The following is a 15,227-nucleotide window of genomic DNA, read 5'->3' on the forward strand; positions in this document are numbered from 1 at the left end:
AGAGTCTCAAGTGATACCATCCTATAAACCAGAGAATCCTGGAAGAGCTGAAGTGGACTGCAGCCCGAGCGAGGCCACAGCCCGACATCTGGGAATTATTTCTTCCTTTGGGCTCCTTTTCTGGCTAGGACGTGCCGTCTCCCGTCTCCCTTAACTTCCTTCCCTGAGAACTTTTCTGAAAATGAGGCCGACACGAGGAGCATTCCCCTCTTCACCCAAGGGACCTCAGGGTCTCAGGGGCAATTTTTTTTGGTTCCCCCAACAACCCCAGACCAAGATGGTTTCATGCACTTTTTCGGGTCATCACTGGAAGCCAGTGTGTAGCTGCCGAGCTGTCTGGGCAGAAACCACCGGCCGTGTGCCTCGGGGACGGAGGGAAGCGCTGCACCCCTCTGACGGAAGCAGCGCTACCTTCTCCAGATGGCTCTGAAGTCCGCGCCGTGAGCAGCTTTAAGCCTCCCGCATTCAGACAGCTCAGCCTCTGGCCACTGCTTGTCCGCCTGCCTCGTCATTCCCCTCATCTACCCAACGTCTACCCAGCAAGGGACTCTAAGCTGGGTCCTATGCTTGGTACTGGGCATAAAACCCAGCACCTGTCCTGTGGAGCTCTGGGCCCAAGGGGAGGCAGGAAAGCAAAGTCATAATAAAATAAATGCTAAGGCACAGGTGAGCAAAGGTACTGGTGGGGGAGGGGCAGTGGATGAGGACAGTCCTGTGTGTAAATATGAGCTCTGGAGACCTGGAGCAGCCCAGGCCTAGGAAGGTGGTGGCCCTCGTTAAGTAGGTTGCCTCCTCGACCAGGTTCCTAACTCTCTTTTTCTGACCAGCTATCTTCAGCATAAGAAAAGGCCTAGAATCCTTTTCCGAGCTTGTTTGAGTACCCCTTGGGCGTCACCACTCAAAACCCAGCCCGGGTGCCCGGCTCCCTGGCCTCTGGGGCCTCCTGCTGCTGTGACAACTGCCAGCAGAACTGACACTGAAGATCAAGCCGTGTTCCCCGACTGACCTCTTTGTGAAACACCCGCTCGGGGCTCCAGGGAGGCCTTTCAAAGGCCGGGGCTGCCACATGGTCTCCACAAAGCGCTGGCCCCGCTGGGCTCCTGCAGACACAGGGGAGGGGAGAGCAGGGTACTACTCACTGTTCGGGGCTCGAGACGGACGTCCTCCGGCCTTCCACTGCCATGTTGCTCTTCGGTCTCTTACTGACGTGCGGCCGGGGAGGGCGCACCTGGAATGGGCACAGGGGGAAATCCCCAAGAAGGGCTCAGTTGGAAAAGCCGTACAGGAACATTCTCAAGATGCAGATAAGTGGCCCTAAAACAAACGCTGAGGAATTTTCACAGCATAGGTTCAAAGGTTCTGCTTATCGTGGAGACACGGCCGTTGAATTTGCAGCCGACCCGTGAACTGGAATTCTGTGGCCTACTCAAAGGGGAAAGGCTCTTCTGAAGGGCTGGGTGTCCTCGTCTGCAGGTCGGGGGTGGTACCACCTGCCTCCTCTCAGGGCTGCCGCGAGGGTTCAGTGAGACACTGTCTGGGCAGGACCCGGAACAAAGAGGCTCTCATTAACGATGAGTCCCTCTTGCCTTCTCCTGGAACCCGGAAACCAGTTTGGTAGAACAAAAAGGTTTCACTCAGACCTTGTTTTTGGGGTACATATGCCTATTTTGTTCTTTTTACAACTGAATTACAGGAGGCCTATTTTCCTCTCTAAGTGGGAGTGGGAAGAAGCAAATACTAACAGCTTTAGAGCGCCAAGAAAAGTCGTCTTTGTGCTGCCCTGGGCATCCCTGTGCAGTCCTCCTGAGCAGGGCTCGGCCTGGAAGTCACACAGCCTGTGTGGGCGCTGCACTCACCACGCGGGCCTAGCTCAAGGGCTGGAGGTGGGCGTATTGACAGTGAAGTACACAGCCGCCTTGTCCACAGCCAGGCTGCAGCGGCAAGGCAGTTTTTTTCTGACCTGAGGCCTCTGAAAGCCAAGATGAGGGATCATGTAAAAAGACACCCCCTTCTCCCACCAGAGCCCGTGATGAGAGTTAGGCTAAGAATTTCTAGGCGTCCTTAGAAGGATACTCATTTGGTCCAATCAACATTACCTGGCTTTAAATCTGGCACCATCATCTGAACAGCACCAGAGAAGGACTGGAGAAAGCGAAGAAAGCCTATCTGTGAATTTTGTTGCCAGTAAGAATGAATGAGCAGCCCAGTGCGGGGGCCGCTTTCTCTCTGCAGATGAGGGACCACGGCAGGAAACGCCACGGACGCTGAGCTTAGCAGGCAAGACAGGGAAGAAGAGCACGTACACGCTCCAATCCCTGCCACCCTCTTCCCTGAACCCACCCTCCCACCAGCCCCCAACCCAGCACTGGTGGGCGACACAACACAATGGCTTCGGAACACAGGTTACAGAAGTTGGCTGTATAAGAGGCAAGCCTTTACGAGTCTCATCAAGCCCTCACGTCCCCACACGTCTGACCAAACCAGAGTTTCTCCTGTGGAACGGCCTGATCTCAGCCTGGTTTGGCAAATCAGAGACGTGGTAAGAGCCAAGTGCGTTCCACCAAACTTGCTGTCTGCTCTGGGATTACTGTGAAGATCCAATGAGATGATGCGGGGAAAGTGCCAGTGCGGGGCCTGGCACACAGTGGGGGCTCAATAAACGCTCACTTTGTTTCTCTGTGACCTTATCAGTAACAAAAAGAAGACGGGGTGTGGGTGTCTCCAAATTACAAGATGGATCTATGATGGTCCTACCCTTGCCTAGCACCGTGCTCACTGCCTGGTTTACAGTGGCTCCTCAGCGAGATTTTTAGAAATGGATGCTGCTGCTTGGAACCTAAGAAGTGCATAATAATGTTGCTATTATGATCACTGTTATTAGAACAGTGCCTGCCACAAAGCAGACATCCAGTCACTGGCTGCTGAATAAACGAGTGGATCCGTCCCCCACTCGTGCGAACCCTGAACTGGTTTCCCGGCCTAGAGCCGGACTCCTCTTGCAGCTGGTACACAGGATCACCTGGTTTGCACCTGACTTTGCACCACAAAGGCGGGGTGCAGTCAGGGGGGCAGCGCTGCCCTGCCCCGGAGGTCCCGGGCTGGGGCTTTGGGAAGGTCAGACATTAAGGCCCATTCGCCTGTCCTCGCCCACAGCTGCTCCTTGTACAATAGAGGCAGGTTAGGAATGTGAACTTGTGGCTGAAATGGGGGGATTAAGTTTGTGGCAACTTCAACTGAACTTGCAACGTGGTGAAACATGGGGAAAAAGAACAACAGAGCTAATTAGACAAGCTGAGCTGTCAGAGTGCCGCTGAATGGCTCAGCGCCAGCAAACAAAAGGAATGGGTTGGCAATCAGCAGGATCGATGGAGAAGACTGCTTCATTAGGGATGATAAACCAGACAGAGCAGGAAGGGGGGGGCGGGAGGGGGAGGGAGGCAGCAAAGCGGGGGAGGGAGAAAGGCACGGCGGACCCAGAGACAGTCACCCGCGTGGCTGCAGACACACCCAGAGTCACACACACATCTGACTGGTGTGGACAAAGCAGACACAAAACAGCAGACACAAAATTGTACTCATGGACAGACAACCACCCAGAGACACGCACAGGCCTCGAGATACCAACATACCCAGTTTCACAAATACACACTCACAGAGGCACACACAGGAGGAGAAGGCACATGCACAAATCTCTCTCTCTCACACACACACACACACACATACACACACACACACACAGCCGCAGACGTACAGCTAGAGCCGTAACCAGGCACAGACACACACAGACAAAATGGTTTAATTAAGCCTGAATCACAAGACGATACAGACAACTGGCCTGTCATATTTCAGCGATCACATCCGTCTTTCCGGGGTGCTTAGGAAGGGCGGGGGCTGGGGATGAGGGAAGAAACCACATGCACACACAACTACGACCGGCCCCACCAGTGCTAGGATCCCAGCAGCGCTGGGGGAGAAAATGCTACACAGGGATTTGGAGCTCTGTTCAAGGGGGACTTGAGGGGAAAGTTGGGAAACCAGCCAATTCCCCACTGGATTTAAAACCTGAGAAATCTAAGTCGGCAGGGTTAAATGTGTATTGAATACAAAAGCACCGAGTACATTTGATTTTAATGGTGAGCAAGAAATAATAAATACAGAGCTTATAAAGCGCTTCACATGCAGCCGACCACAGCCTGCCTCTCCCCTGCACGCCCCGGCCCACTCCCCTGAGCCCACCAGACACTGGCAAGGCTTTCTTCTGCTTTTTTCCTTTTTCTTCTTTTTAAAAAGAAAATCTAAATCCTCTGGTCACATCTGAACTCCAGCCACAGGTGCCAGGCTACAAAGCTCCTTCCAGAAAGGCTGAATGGCTAGCCCCCATGCTCCCACTACCCTGGGCCGATGGCCACACTTCTGCCCAGAATGTCTGCAGCTAAGTGACCCGGCAAAGTGTGGCTATGGGCCAGGGGCTCCTGACATGGGAGCTTGTCAGGCCATCTTCTTTGAGGCCCTTGAGGGTTTCCATAGCCCATGTGCCCCAGGTTCACCCCTAGTGTGCAGTGGTGCCCATTGGAAATGCTTGCATGAATGCACTCGGAGTGAACAGACCCTGGGGCACTGGGGAACGCAAGGCCAAGAAAGCACAAAACTTCTACGGCTCCCAAATTAGTCCCATAGTGACCCTGCTTGGCAGAAGGTGTTTGGGTTGGCAGAACTGGGGTACATGTACCCACCTCTTGCCAGGGACTGTGCTAGGTGCTACACGTATATGACCTCACACCCCACCAGGTAGGTGTAGCAAGCCATTCTACAGATCATGAAACTAAGGCTCAGAGAAGGTATGCATCTGGCCTAACATCACACAGTCAAGAAGTGTCCAAGCTGTGATTCAAACCAGGACAGGCCTCTCTGACTTCCAGGCCCAGGAGAATCAGTTCTGCTAGGTACCTGCCTCTTCAAAGTCTCATAACCCAAGGCGGGTGCAGCCCCGTGTGCCAGGCTGGTCACCTCCTGCACCAGGGCGGTGGCAGAGGCAGCTGCTGCTCAGGCTTTGCTCAGGGCAATATTTGCCTTCCCAAGTCCTCAGTCGCCAACGGATGTGGCTGAATTCCAGCCCCCTCGCCCCCCAATCTGTACGAGTCCCCACACTGGTGACACAATGTGGAGCCCACAGTAGCTGTCTCTAGTACCTGAGTTCTTCCAAGGGGAGCAATCCTGCCCTGGATCACACTTTCTAAGAGATTCCCTCACTGTCTTGGATCCTAGGTCTCTCCAAGGACTTCTGAGAGCTACCCTCTGGATGACTTTGGCTTGGGAGAGGCTGCTTGGTGAGGAGTGGGGAGAGGCAGGGCAGAGAGGCAGGCCTGGGCTCAAAGGCCAGCGTGGCCTCTTATCATCTCTGTGGTCTCAGCTGCCATTTGGGGAAACGGCATCTGCCTCCTCCAGGCTGTTGTAAGGACAAAGGAGCACAGTCTAGGCACACAAAAGGTGCTCAGTAAATATCAGTTCTCCTCACCTCTGCATGCCTGCCAGGATCTAACACTGCCATAGAGATTCCACAGGAAGCCCAGCCGGCTGCTGATGAATTTTTTCTCACCTGAAGGCTCTGCCCCAGTCCTTTGTACTCTGTGGAAATGGAGATGAAGGGTCTGGGGAGCTTGGTATGCTGAAAAGACCATGGGTTCTAGAGTCTGGTGACCCCTTTGTGTAGTTGAGGGACTTGGGTTAAGTTACTGGGCTTTGGTTTTCTCATCTCTAAAACAGGTGGAGGCAATGCCTGCTTCATAGAGTTACTGTGAGGCTCAGCTGGGTTGAGGTGGCCAAGAATGATTTGCCGACTATGAAAATCCTAGGTGAATGATGGTTATTAAGAAACTGGGTCATTCCTTAGAAGCTGTAAGATTTAGAAACCTGTTAAGTAGAGTAAGAACTGCTACTGTGTGCCAGGCACTGTGCTAGGTGCTTTACAAATGTCATCTATATCATGCTCACAAAATCCTCCATGAATGAGGGTGTATTAGAGAGAGAGGAGAGAGGCTCAGAGAGCTTCAGGACCTGCTCAGAGTCACACAACTTTGGTCTCAAGCCTGGCTCTGTCTACTCCCCAAAGCCATGTTGCTAATGACTGTACTGAAATTCTCACTAAATCACACAAGCTTTGACCCAGAAGTTGGCTTCCTGTCCCCCAAAGTGGTTTCTTTTTGCCGTTTGTGACTTCCTTCCGGTGAGCAGAAACATTCCAGCCCCTCGACAGCAGTGCTGATCACGGTTTGACTGGGGTACAGGATGGATCTGTCACACGTGGTTGGAACTGCAGTGTCACGGCCGCCTCCACCCCAGCCCTCTAACTCCCGCATGCGGTAGGGAAGGGAAGGGAAACAGTGCCACAGAACTTTCCAATATCCGCGCAGAGAGCGGCCACCCAACCGATGCTGGGTACGTGCGCCTAGGATTCAAAACAGACACAGTTCGAGAGCGCTCCTAACCACTTCCGGTTTGGTGCTGCCCGATTCGAATCAATTTTTGCTCAAATAAACTCTTAAATTAAAAAAAAAGAGAAACAGATGCAGTTCAGCCTAGTCACCTGCACCCCTGGGCCGCCACACCTTTCGAGATGGATGCGGACACCGCAGTGGGGAGGGCGGGAGGGGCTGGGACTCGGGTTCGTGGGGAACTCTGAGGGCTGCTTTTGCTTGACTGCAAGAGTGGTGGCCGCTTTGAACAAGAAACAGAGAGACTCTTCTCTTGGTAAACAGCCCTCACTCAATGGTCCCGGCAAGTTTCCTTCCCACTTTAAGGGAACCTGCTAAAGTTATCAGGCCTCTCAGCATGACCAAAGTCTGAGCCCACAAGGAAAAGGACTTCACTGATGCTAAACATGGGACCCACACCCCATATGTTCCCAAGGTATTTCTCTTGAGAAAACACAGATGGGTCTCTTTCCCTTGCCCACCCAATCCCAGGTGTTGGTGGGTTTATCACATCTCATCCCGCTTTTCTGCCCTTACTTGGAGCTTCGCTTGGGAAGGTGGAGCCCCAAGTGAGGCCCAGGAGATGAGGCAACCCGGTCTCCATCCGAGCTGGCTCAATATTCTCTGGGCGTAGCCTCCACCCCCCAGGAAGGGATATCAAATGCATCTGCAAACCGAGATCTGGCGGAACAGACCCCTGCTGCCAGATTTCTGCTTCCTTTGTGAGGAAGAGGCAGCTGCAGCCTTTAAAGCTCATTGGCTAGCAACGTGGCTCAACCCAGGAGATGCGCTCAAACGATGCACACACGGCAAGCACACCACACGGCGACCCTGCTGCCTACAGCTCTGACCTGCGAGTCACCAAACTGATTCAGAAAAAGGAGAGAGAAGCCCAGAAAATGCAAGTCCAGGGACATGCCACACAGAGGGAAGCTGAATAACCCACTTCATGGTTTTCTTTGGCAAGGCAGCTGAGTTCAGACCCCCGAGGTTTAGTCAGGCGGGGAGATGGCTCAGGCAGTGTTAGGCGGGAGGGTAGTACCACCGGCTACTCACGGGCCTCGAGCGCTGTATCTTGGGAGGCGGCGGGCGAGTGGGATGGAGTCTCTGTGGCTGCATTAAAGCGGAAACTCAAGGAATCAGTACACACGAAGATGGTTTGATGCATTTCCACACACGGCTCCAAGCATTCAGCCACCCAAGCGGGAGCCCAAGGGCCATCCTCGACGCCTCTTGCTCCCTCGGCTGGTCACCGGCTCCTGCACATCCCATGTCTGAGGCCCTCCTCTCCACTTCGAGCCTGGATCACTGTAATCACCTCCCAACAGGGCCCCCACCTGGATCTCCTCAGCCATTCTCCACACAGGCCAAGGGGGATCTTCTAAAATGCAATGTGACCCTGCCACACCCCAGCTTCGAGACCTCTGCTGTCCCCGCCTGTCCTGGGGCCACAGTTCAACAAGGCCCTGGGCTGGCATTCCAAATTCTCCAAGACCTGGGTTCTGCCGTGCCCCACCCAGACCCCTCCCAACCTGTGCTCACCAGCAGACCCTCGAATGGCCTGAGGCTCTCATGCCTGCTTCCTGCCTGCCCAGCAGGTGGAATGACCAACCTCATCCTGATCTGCCTGGCAAACCTTTACTTGTCCTTCAAGAATTCGCCCAGGTCAGATGCTGCCTTCAGTGCTCTGACTTACCGCTCACTACCACCACGTATCTTCCCCTCCCCACCCCCCATTCTCCTTCAAATGTTCATTTCCTTAAGGGATTCATCCCTGTGCCTCGGGAAAAAATATCTGCTCAGTAAATGTCTGATGAACAAATAAAATTTGCACAGAATGCTTGATTTTTGAACTCAGGACTTGAATAAAAATCAATAGAGCACAGACCTCTTAGCTTGCTCCTCAAACCCTTTATCTCGAAAGTCAAGCTTTGTTCTGTCAATGGCCTGCCCACCTAGATGCCCTGGACAGTGGGGCGGATGGGCAGACAGAGTAAGGAGAGTAAAGGTCCACACTAGATCAAGGTCACGGACACTCAGTGAGCCCTGGGAGGCTTCCAGTTGGTTCCTCCATCAACCTCGCGGTTCACAGAGGTCCATCAGTACGCCACAAAGTCCAGACCTGCACCGCCCACTACAGGAGCCAATGGCCACACGTGGCGAGTCCAAAATAAGATGCGCTGTAAGTGTAAAATGCACGCTGGATTTCAGAGACTTAGTTTGAAAAGAGAATGTAAAATATCTCAATATTTTTTTATATTGATTATATGTTGAAATGAAAATGTTTTGGATATTTCAGTTAAATATATTATTAAAATTAATCTCATCTGTTTCTTTTTACTTTTTTAATGCAGTTACTAAAACATTTGGAATTCCATATGTGACTTGCATGTGTGGCTCCTGTTAGGTTTCTCGTGGACAGCACTTCAGAGCTTCACTTGGTTGGAGTGGTCCTCCAGGTAGTAAACTTGCCTCAGAACTCATTCTCTACAACCGACTCCCGGAGAGAGGGGCCATGTTTCAGGCGTCCCTGGATCCCTGGTGTCAGCACAGGGCCTGTCAGAGTGGCCTATGGAGAAAACTTGCCAACAGACTTGGTGGAGAACTGGGGTCCCTCATGGCACATCGAGAGCATATATGGATGGAAATAAAGTCTGGCTTCCCAGATTCTGTGCTGTTAGGAGTGCAGGCCAACCCGTGCTCGGTGACCCTTCTTCAGTTGGAGGCTATCTGGGGTTAGGATGCCACCCAACGAGATGAGCATGGCCACCCACAGGTGCATAGGCTGCTGCCCTCGTCCCAACCCCTCGACTCTCACACACGACCCCCACTTCCCCCATCACCCTCAGCTTCCCTTGTCCTCGGCCACTCTGCTTCTGGGTGACCTCCTTCTCTAGCCCCAGAGCCCTCACCACTAGTCACCTCTGACCTGCATTTCTGTCCCTGCTGGCGGGGGTGGCAGCGTTCAGGAGGTCACCTCTGGGGTCAGCCAATCTCAGACTGAACCCCATCCCTCCACTCATCCTGTGGCCCAAGATTTAACCATCAAGTCTTACTTTCCTCATTTGTAAATGCAGGTAATGGCACTACCTACCCAAGGGGGCTGTTAGGAAGTTTCAGTGAGAAGATGCTCGCCAAGATCTTTAGCCCATAGACGCCAGCAACTATCACCATTATCAGGTTTCCCTGCCTCCAGCCTCTCCCCTTCCCAATCTATCTTCCATGCTTATTACGGAGTGGGCTTAAAAAAATACACGCCCAATTATGTCATTTGCTAGCCTAAAGCATCTCAGTGGAAGGCCGGCATCTCCCAAGGTGTCTTCTGAGAAACCATCCTGGGAGATGCATTGTATGAAAGAAGAAAAGGGGGTTCCCCAGCCAGACAAGTCTGGGAAGTGCTGTGTCTTGCTCCATTTGGGGATTCACAAGGCTGGTTAGCACAGCAAAGGCTGCCAACCCTTGCAATAAAACACCCTACCGTGAACAGGCAAAACACTATTAACTCCTTTTTTTTTTTTTTTTTTTTTTTTTTGGTAAAAGTCCTGTTTCCCACATTTATTTGAATATAGACTCACTTCCCCTATAACACCTGTTAATATCCCCTGGAAAATGTTAACTGAAGTGTTCAAAGCCCTCCGGATTCTGGGCCCCACCCATAAGCCTCTGCAATCTCATCTCTGGTGCATCTCCCCCACCAACCCCGCCCCGCTCAGCCCCTTGCTCTCCCTGAAAGCTCAGGTGTTTTTTTAAATTTTTTATTTTTTTTACTTTTGGCTGCAATGGGTCTTCGTTGCTGCGCGCGGGCTTTCTCTAGTTGCAGCGAGCGGGGGCTACTCTTCGTTGCGGCGCGCGGGCTTCTCACTGTGGTGGCTTCTCTTGTTGCAGAGCACGGGCTCTAGGCGCAAGGGCTTCAGTAGTTGCAGCACACGAGCCCTAGAGCGTGCGGGCCTCAGTAGTTGTGGTGCGTGGGCTCAGTAGTTGTGGCTCGCGGGCTCTACAGCGCAGGCTCAGTAATTGTGGCACACGGGCTTAGTTGCTCTGCGGCATGTGGGATCTTCCTGGACCAGGGCTCGAACCCGTGTCCCCTGCATTGGCAGGCGGATTCTTAACCACTGCGCCACCACGGGAGTCCCTCAGGTGTTCTTGAAACACCTTGCATCTCCTTTTGTCTCACTCTTGGTGCCTCTTATTTGTCCTTCACTGTCTGGCTCAAGCACTGCCTCCCCCAGGAGGCCCTCCCTGCCCTTCCCTGAGGAGCATGGGTCAGGTGCTCTGCTCCCCAAGTATTCACAGCACAAAGGTTGTAATTATCAGCTCACTCATCTCATTTCTCTGTTTATCTAGTATGGTACTGGCTAAATAGGTGCTCAGCAAAGATTTTTGGCTGAAGCTTCCTGGCACATGTAGAAACTCAACACATGTTAGTTCTCTAGATTCTGTGATTAATTTATTTTGCTTTGATTGTCATCAGGAAGTGCTAGTTCTTTTGCAACTGAATTTATAAACGGTGGGAGGAAAGCAGCCTCTTGACCACACCTAACCTAGAAGCTAGTAAGCCAAGGGAATTTATAGACACCAAGAAATGGTAACGTGGTACAAATGTCCTGAGTGTGGCCGTGAGGACCCACTGCAGGGATGCCGGGTATATCACAGCAGCTCCCTCAGGGCAAGGCACACAGTGGATGCGCTGCTAAGAAGCTTCTGCTTCTTGGAGGGGAGGAAGTAGTAGGGCTGTTGGGTCATGGTGGTTGCAGTTTCCCAAATATGCTGGGTGGCATGACAGTGGGGGACACGGGTTGGGGAGAGCTGAGTACTCTGGGGACAGTTAGAACAGCCCATAAGGTGGGGTGGTGGTGACTTGGCGGGAGGAGGGGGTGAAGGGAGAAGCTAGGGGAGAATCAACTCAACATACCGTTTTCTAGAACGTGGCTCCAGTGCTGGGCAAGCTGAATCAGGGAGTAACTGAATGTGGGGCTGTAACAGGGTGAGGTCCGACACGACTGCGGAGCCAGCCAGACACAGTGAAAGTCATTTCCGTGAGCAGGGGTCCCCACCCTCGACCACACTCCCTGAGGGCCAGGACCAGTGTGCGCTTGTCTGTCTCTTCCCACGGCTCTGGTGCCAGGAGCTTATCCTTCCACAGACAAGGAGACAGACTGGAGGGGGGGAAAGTGACCTGCTCCCAGGCCGCCTGACTGCCAACCCAGGGCTCCTCCCACTGCTGGAGGAAGAGGAGGCAAAACCAGAAGAGCCTTGGAGCTGAGAAATCAAGAGGTCTGGGCACTTTTGCAGAGAAATCATGTCACATGTGATCCTCAGTACCCCAGATACACTGACTGCTGATTCTTAAGCGAGTTCAAAAAGGCTGGGCCTTTGGCAATCTTTGGCTAAGAAGAGTTCTGTTCAACAGTTCATCTGGCACTTCCTGAGCTGAGCTGTGGCAGGAGGGATGGGGGTGCTGGCACCTGCCTTCCTGAAGGTCACGTGTAGTCGGGAAGCAGATTCACTCTCCCATGCATAGTGATGGAAAAACTACCTGGGGCCAGGGCCTGGGGATTCAGGAGACTAAGACACAGTCTGTCCTTAAGGAGTGTATGGTCTAATGGAATTTGACCCACATCACGGAAAAATACCTTTCTTAGAGTACAAAGAGCATTTGGGCTAAAACCCCAAGAAACATACTTTGGGTGGAAAGACTCACGTGCATGTCTTGGTTCTGTCATTTTCTAGTTGAGTTCAATACTGGCTCTGCCATTTGGCAAGTTATTTAATCTAAGCCTCCGTTAACTCTTCTGTAAAATGGAAATAACTCCTGAGTCACAAGCACTGGTGTGAGGGTGCTACACGAGTGCATTACAGCTGTGGGAGGCTCTGGTCTGGCAATCTGCTGATGAAACGAGACCATCCAATCCTCCGTCCTTCCCTTAAACCCATCAGTCTCCCCAGAAGAGTCCTGTGAATGTGAGGACCTTGGTTTTTCAAGGCAGTGTGCTGTGAGCAAGGCGCTGTTGAAAGGGACTGGATTTTACTAATCTCTTCTATTTACATGATGCGTTTTCCTTTCAAAGCATTTCTACTTCCCTTCTTTCCTTTGAGCCTCACATTCCCTGGTGAGGCAAGTTAGAGGAGGGTTATTTCCCTGCAATAGAGGCAAGAAACAGGAGGCCCAGAGAGGTTAAGTGACTAGTATGAGGTCACAGAGCTAGTAGCAGGAACTAAAACAAGCAGGTATCCTTAGTCCATTGTGCTATCCTGTCAACCAAAACTTCCAAAGTCATCTGGAATCCTTTCTGATTCGGTTTTTCTAACCCTTATCCCTTCCGAAGTTGGACAGTGTTGTTAAGAGATGTGTGCCGGGCTTCCCTGGTGGCGCAGTGGTTGAGAAACTGTCTGCCAATGCAGGGGACATGGGTTCGAGCCCTGGTCTGGGGAGATCCCACATGCCGCGGAGCAACTGGGCCCATGAGCCACAATTACTGAGCCTGTGCGTCTGGAGCCTGTGCTCCGCAACAAGAGAGGCCGCGATAGTGAGAGGCCCGCGCACCGCGATGAAGAGTGGCCCCCGCTTGCCACAACTAGAGAAAGCCCTCGCACAGAAACAAAGACCCAACACAGCCATAAATAAATAAATAAATAAATAAATAAATAAATTAAAAAAAAAAAGAGACCTGTGCCTTAAGAGAAAAGGCTGGTGAGAGAATGACTGACATCCTCCCCTTCCCTCCTTATTTGAGCATCTCTTTCCAGTGCTTTCCAAAGGAGATTCACGTGTTGATTCATTCAACAAACAATGCAGTATACTTTGTACAGGCAAGGGGCACACCGGTGAATAAGACCCAGTCCTGCCCTCAAAGGGCTCCCACTCTGATGGTGGGGTTATAATACAGGTGGGAAGAGGGGTGCTGAGGTCTGTGGAGGTACCAAGGAGGGGCTCTTCTACCCGATGGGAGTGGTACGGAATTTAGGTGCATGAGATGGGAACCCCAGTGATCCAACAAAACCAAGTGAGGGTGAATATGAGGATGCGGCAGGCCAGGAGGAACGGCTGGTGGGTGGGTGGGTGAGTGGGGTCACGTAATACAAGGCCTTGAACGTCAGCCTAAAAAGTGTGGATTTCCTACTGAGCGCAGTGGGAGGGATTTAGGCAGGGAGGGACATATCAGAGGCCTTGGTGTCAAAGATGGATGGGAGGAGGATGGGTGGGCTCCTAAGGACAGACACTCCCTTCCGGCCAAGGGGGCCTGCCCAGACCTCCATGTTGTCAACTCGCCAGCTGGCGTGTGACTGCTGGGAGATGTGAACATGAGAGGGTAAGCTCCAAAGTGTGATTGACATGGAAGTCCCAGAGAGGAGAGGAACTCTTTTGGCCTCTGATGGTCTCTGCCTGACCCTCGGCGTTTATATCTGTCAGCCATGTGGGCCAGGTGAGTATGCTCATTGGATATGAAACCCACATTTATGAGGACAGCATCTGATTTGCAGTTAATTTGTTGATGCAGCAAAACACATTGTTTCCAAAAGGTCAGGAGGGGAAGCCGTGCTGGAATATCAACTTAATTACCTGGGTGGCATGGATGAGCGGGCGCCCTACACAGGGCTGCAGGTTGGAAAATGCTTCACTGCCAGGCATGGACTTGGGGCAGAGAGTGAAGCGAGGGCAGCCTGCGAGGTGGGCAGAACTGAAGCTCTGGTGGCCCGCTGTGTTCTAACACCTAACCAGCGCATTTGCTGTCCCGGGAATGAGGGTCATTATTCCATTTCACAGATGAGGGGAGGCAAAGACTTGCCCAGGGTCACACCGAGCGGTGGATGACAGGCCTTCGGAAGAGGGTCAAAGAGCTTGTCTCAAGTTAATTGCGCACTGGGGCAGGAGTCCTGTGATGGATTTGGGAGGGGCCGGCTGTTTGGGAACCGGTGCACAGATTTCCTCAGTCCCCATGGAGGACACACCTTGGACTATCCCTTTAACATCCCTTTAAGGTCAGAATCAGCCTCCCGTTTTCACAGCTGGTAGAGCAGACTCAGGGAGGGCAAACAGGCGCTACCTAAGGCCACACAGAAGGTGAAATGTCAAAGTCAGTGGGCGGACAGGCCAGACCCCAAGCGGGGACCGGTGGTGCGGGGAAGGGGGCAGAAGATCGGAGACGCCCGAGGCCTCAGGGATCAAGCAGCTTCATTGAAGGCCGAGGTCTATGCGTGCAAAGCTTGCGGTGGGGAGGCAACCTGCTTGAGGTGGCAGCCAGAGCCCCCGCCGTGACCCTTTCTGAGGGCCAGAGAAGGTGGGGCGTGCCCCATGGCAGCTGGAGGCATGAGAACGGTGGCCTCCAAGGTCAGCCTCAAAGGGGGTCTCAGGTCCTTTGGGTCTGAATGGTGTTCTGAACTGTCCCTTTTCTGTCAGACTCCCATCTAGCTCACCTGGAAGAGGCCCTGGCATCCCCAAAGGGGAGGCTGGGTAGATGCTGGGGGCTTCTCTGTGCCAGGGATGTGCCCAACCAGATATGCTTCCAGGAATGGAGAGGGTGAAAGAGAAAATTCACAATTAAACCCTGTTACTGTTTAACGAGGGAAGAGTTCACCTGGTTAATTTTCCTGGCTAGTAGCCACATCAATGCTCTGACCTGTGCATGAAATGGCCCTGGTTGGGAGAGGAAGACAAAGCTTTCTGTGGCTTTACAAAAGGCCTCTGGGCTGAGAGCAAGGCTCCTCTACTCCTCGGGAAGGGAGAGCTGCTATTATGCAAGGTATGAAAATAAAAGA

At 52.6% G+C, this 15,227-nt stretch overlaps 1 protein-coding gene across 10 annotated transcripts in view; it reads right to left on the minus strand.

Annotated features, from left to right (window-relative positions):
• DENND1A (DENN domain containing 1A) overlaps positions 1–15,227 on the minus strand; it is a 535,076-nt gene that overhangs the window by 20,526 nt on the left and 499,323 nt on the right. For 7 of the 10 annotated variants that reach the window (XM_036855233.1, XM_036855234.1, XM_036855231.1 and 4 more), the window contains 2 exons: positions 7,527–7,583; positions 1,140–1,228 (listed from right to left, as the gene is read on the minus strand). In XM_036855233.1, the coding sequence (XP_036711128.1) occupies positions 1,140–1,228; positions 7,527–7,583 (146 nt within the window). The remainder of the gene's footprint in view (positions 1–1,139; positions 1,229–7,526; positions 7,584–15,227) is intronic. The other 3 variants (XM_036855237.1, XM_036855232.1, XM_036855240.1) reach the window with 1 other exon arrangement.

The sequence above is a fragment of the Balaenoptera musculus genome, chromosome 6 (genome assembly GCF_009873245.2).
Source record: "Balaenoptera musculus isolate JJ_BM4_2016_0621 chromosome 6, mBalMus1.pri.v3, whole genome shotgun sequence".
NCBI classification, from domain to species: Eukaryota; Metazoa; Chordata; class Mammalia; order Artiodactyla; family Balaenopteridae; genus Balaenoptera; species Balaenoptera musculus.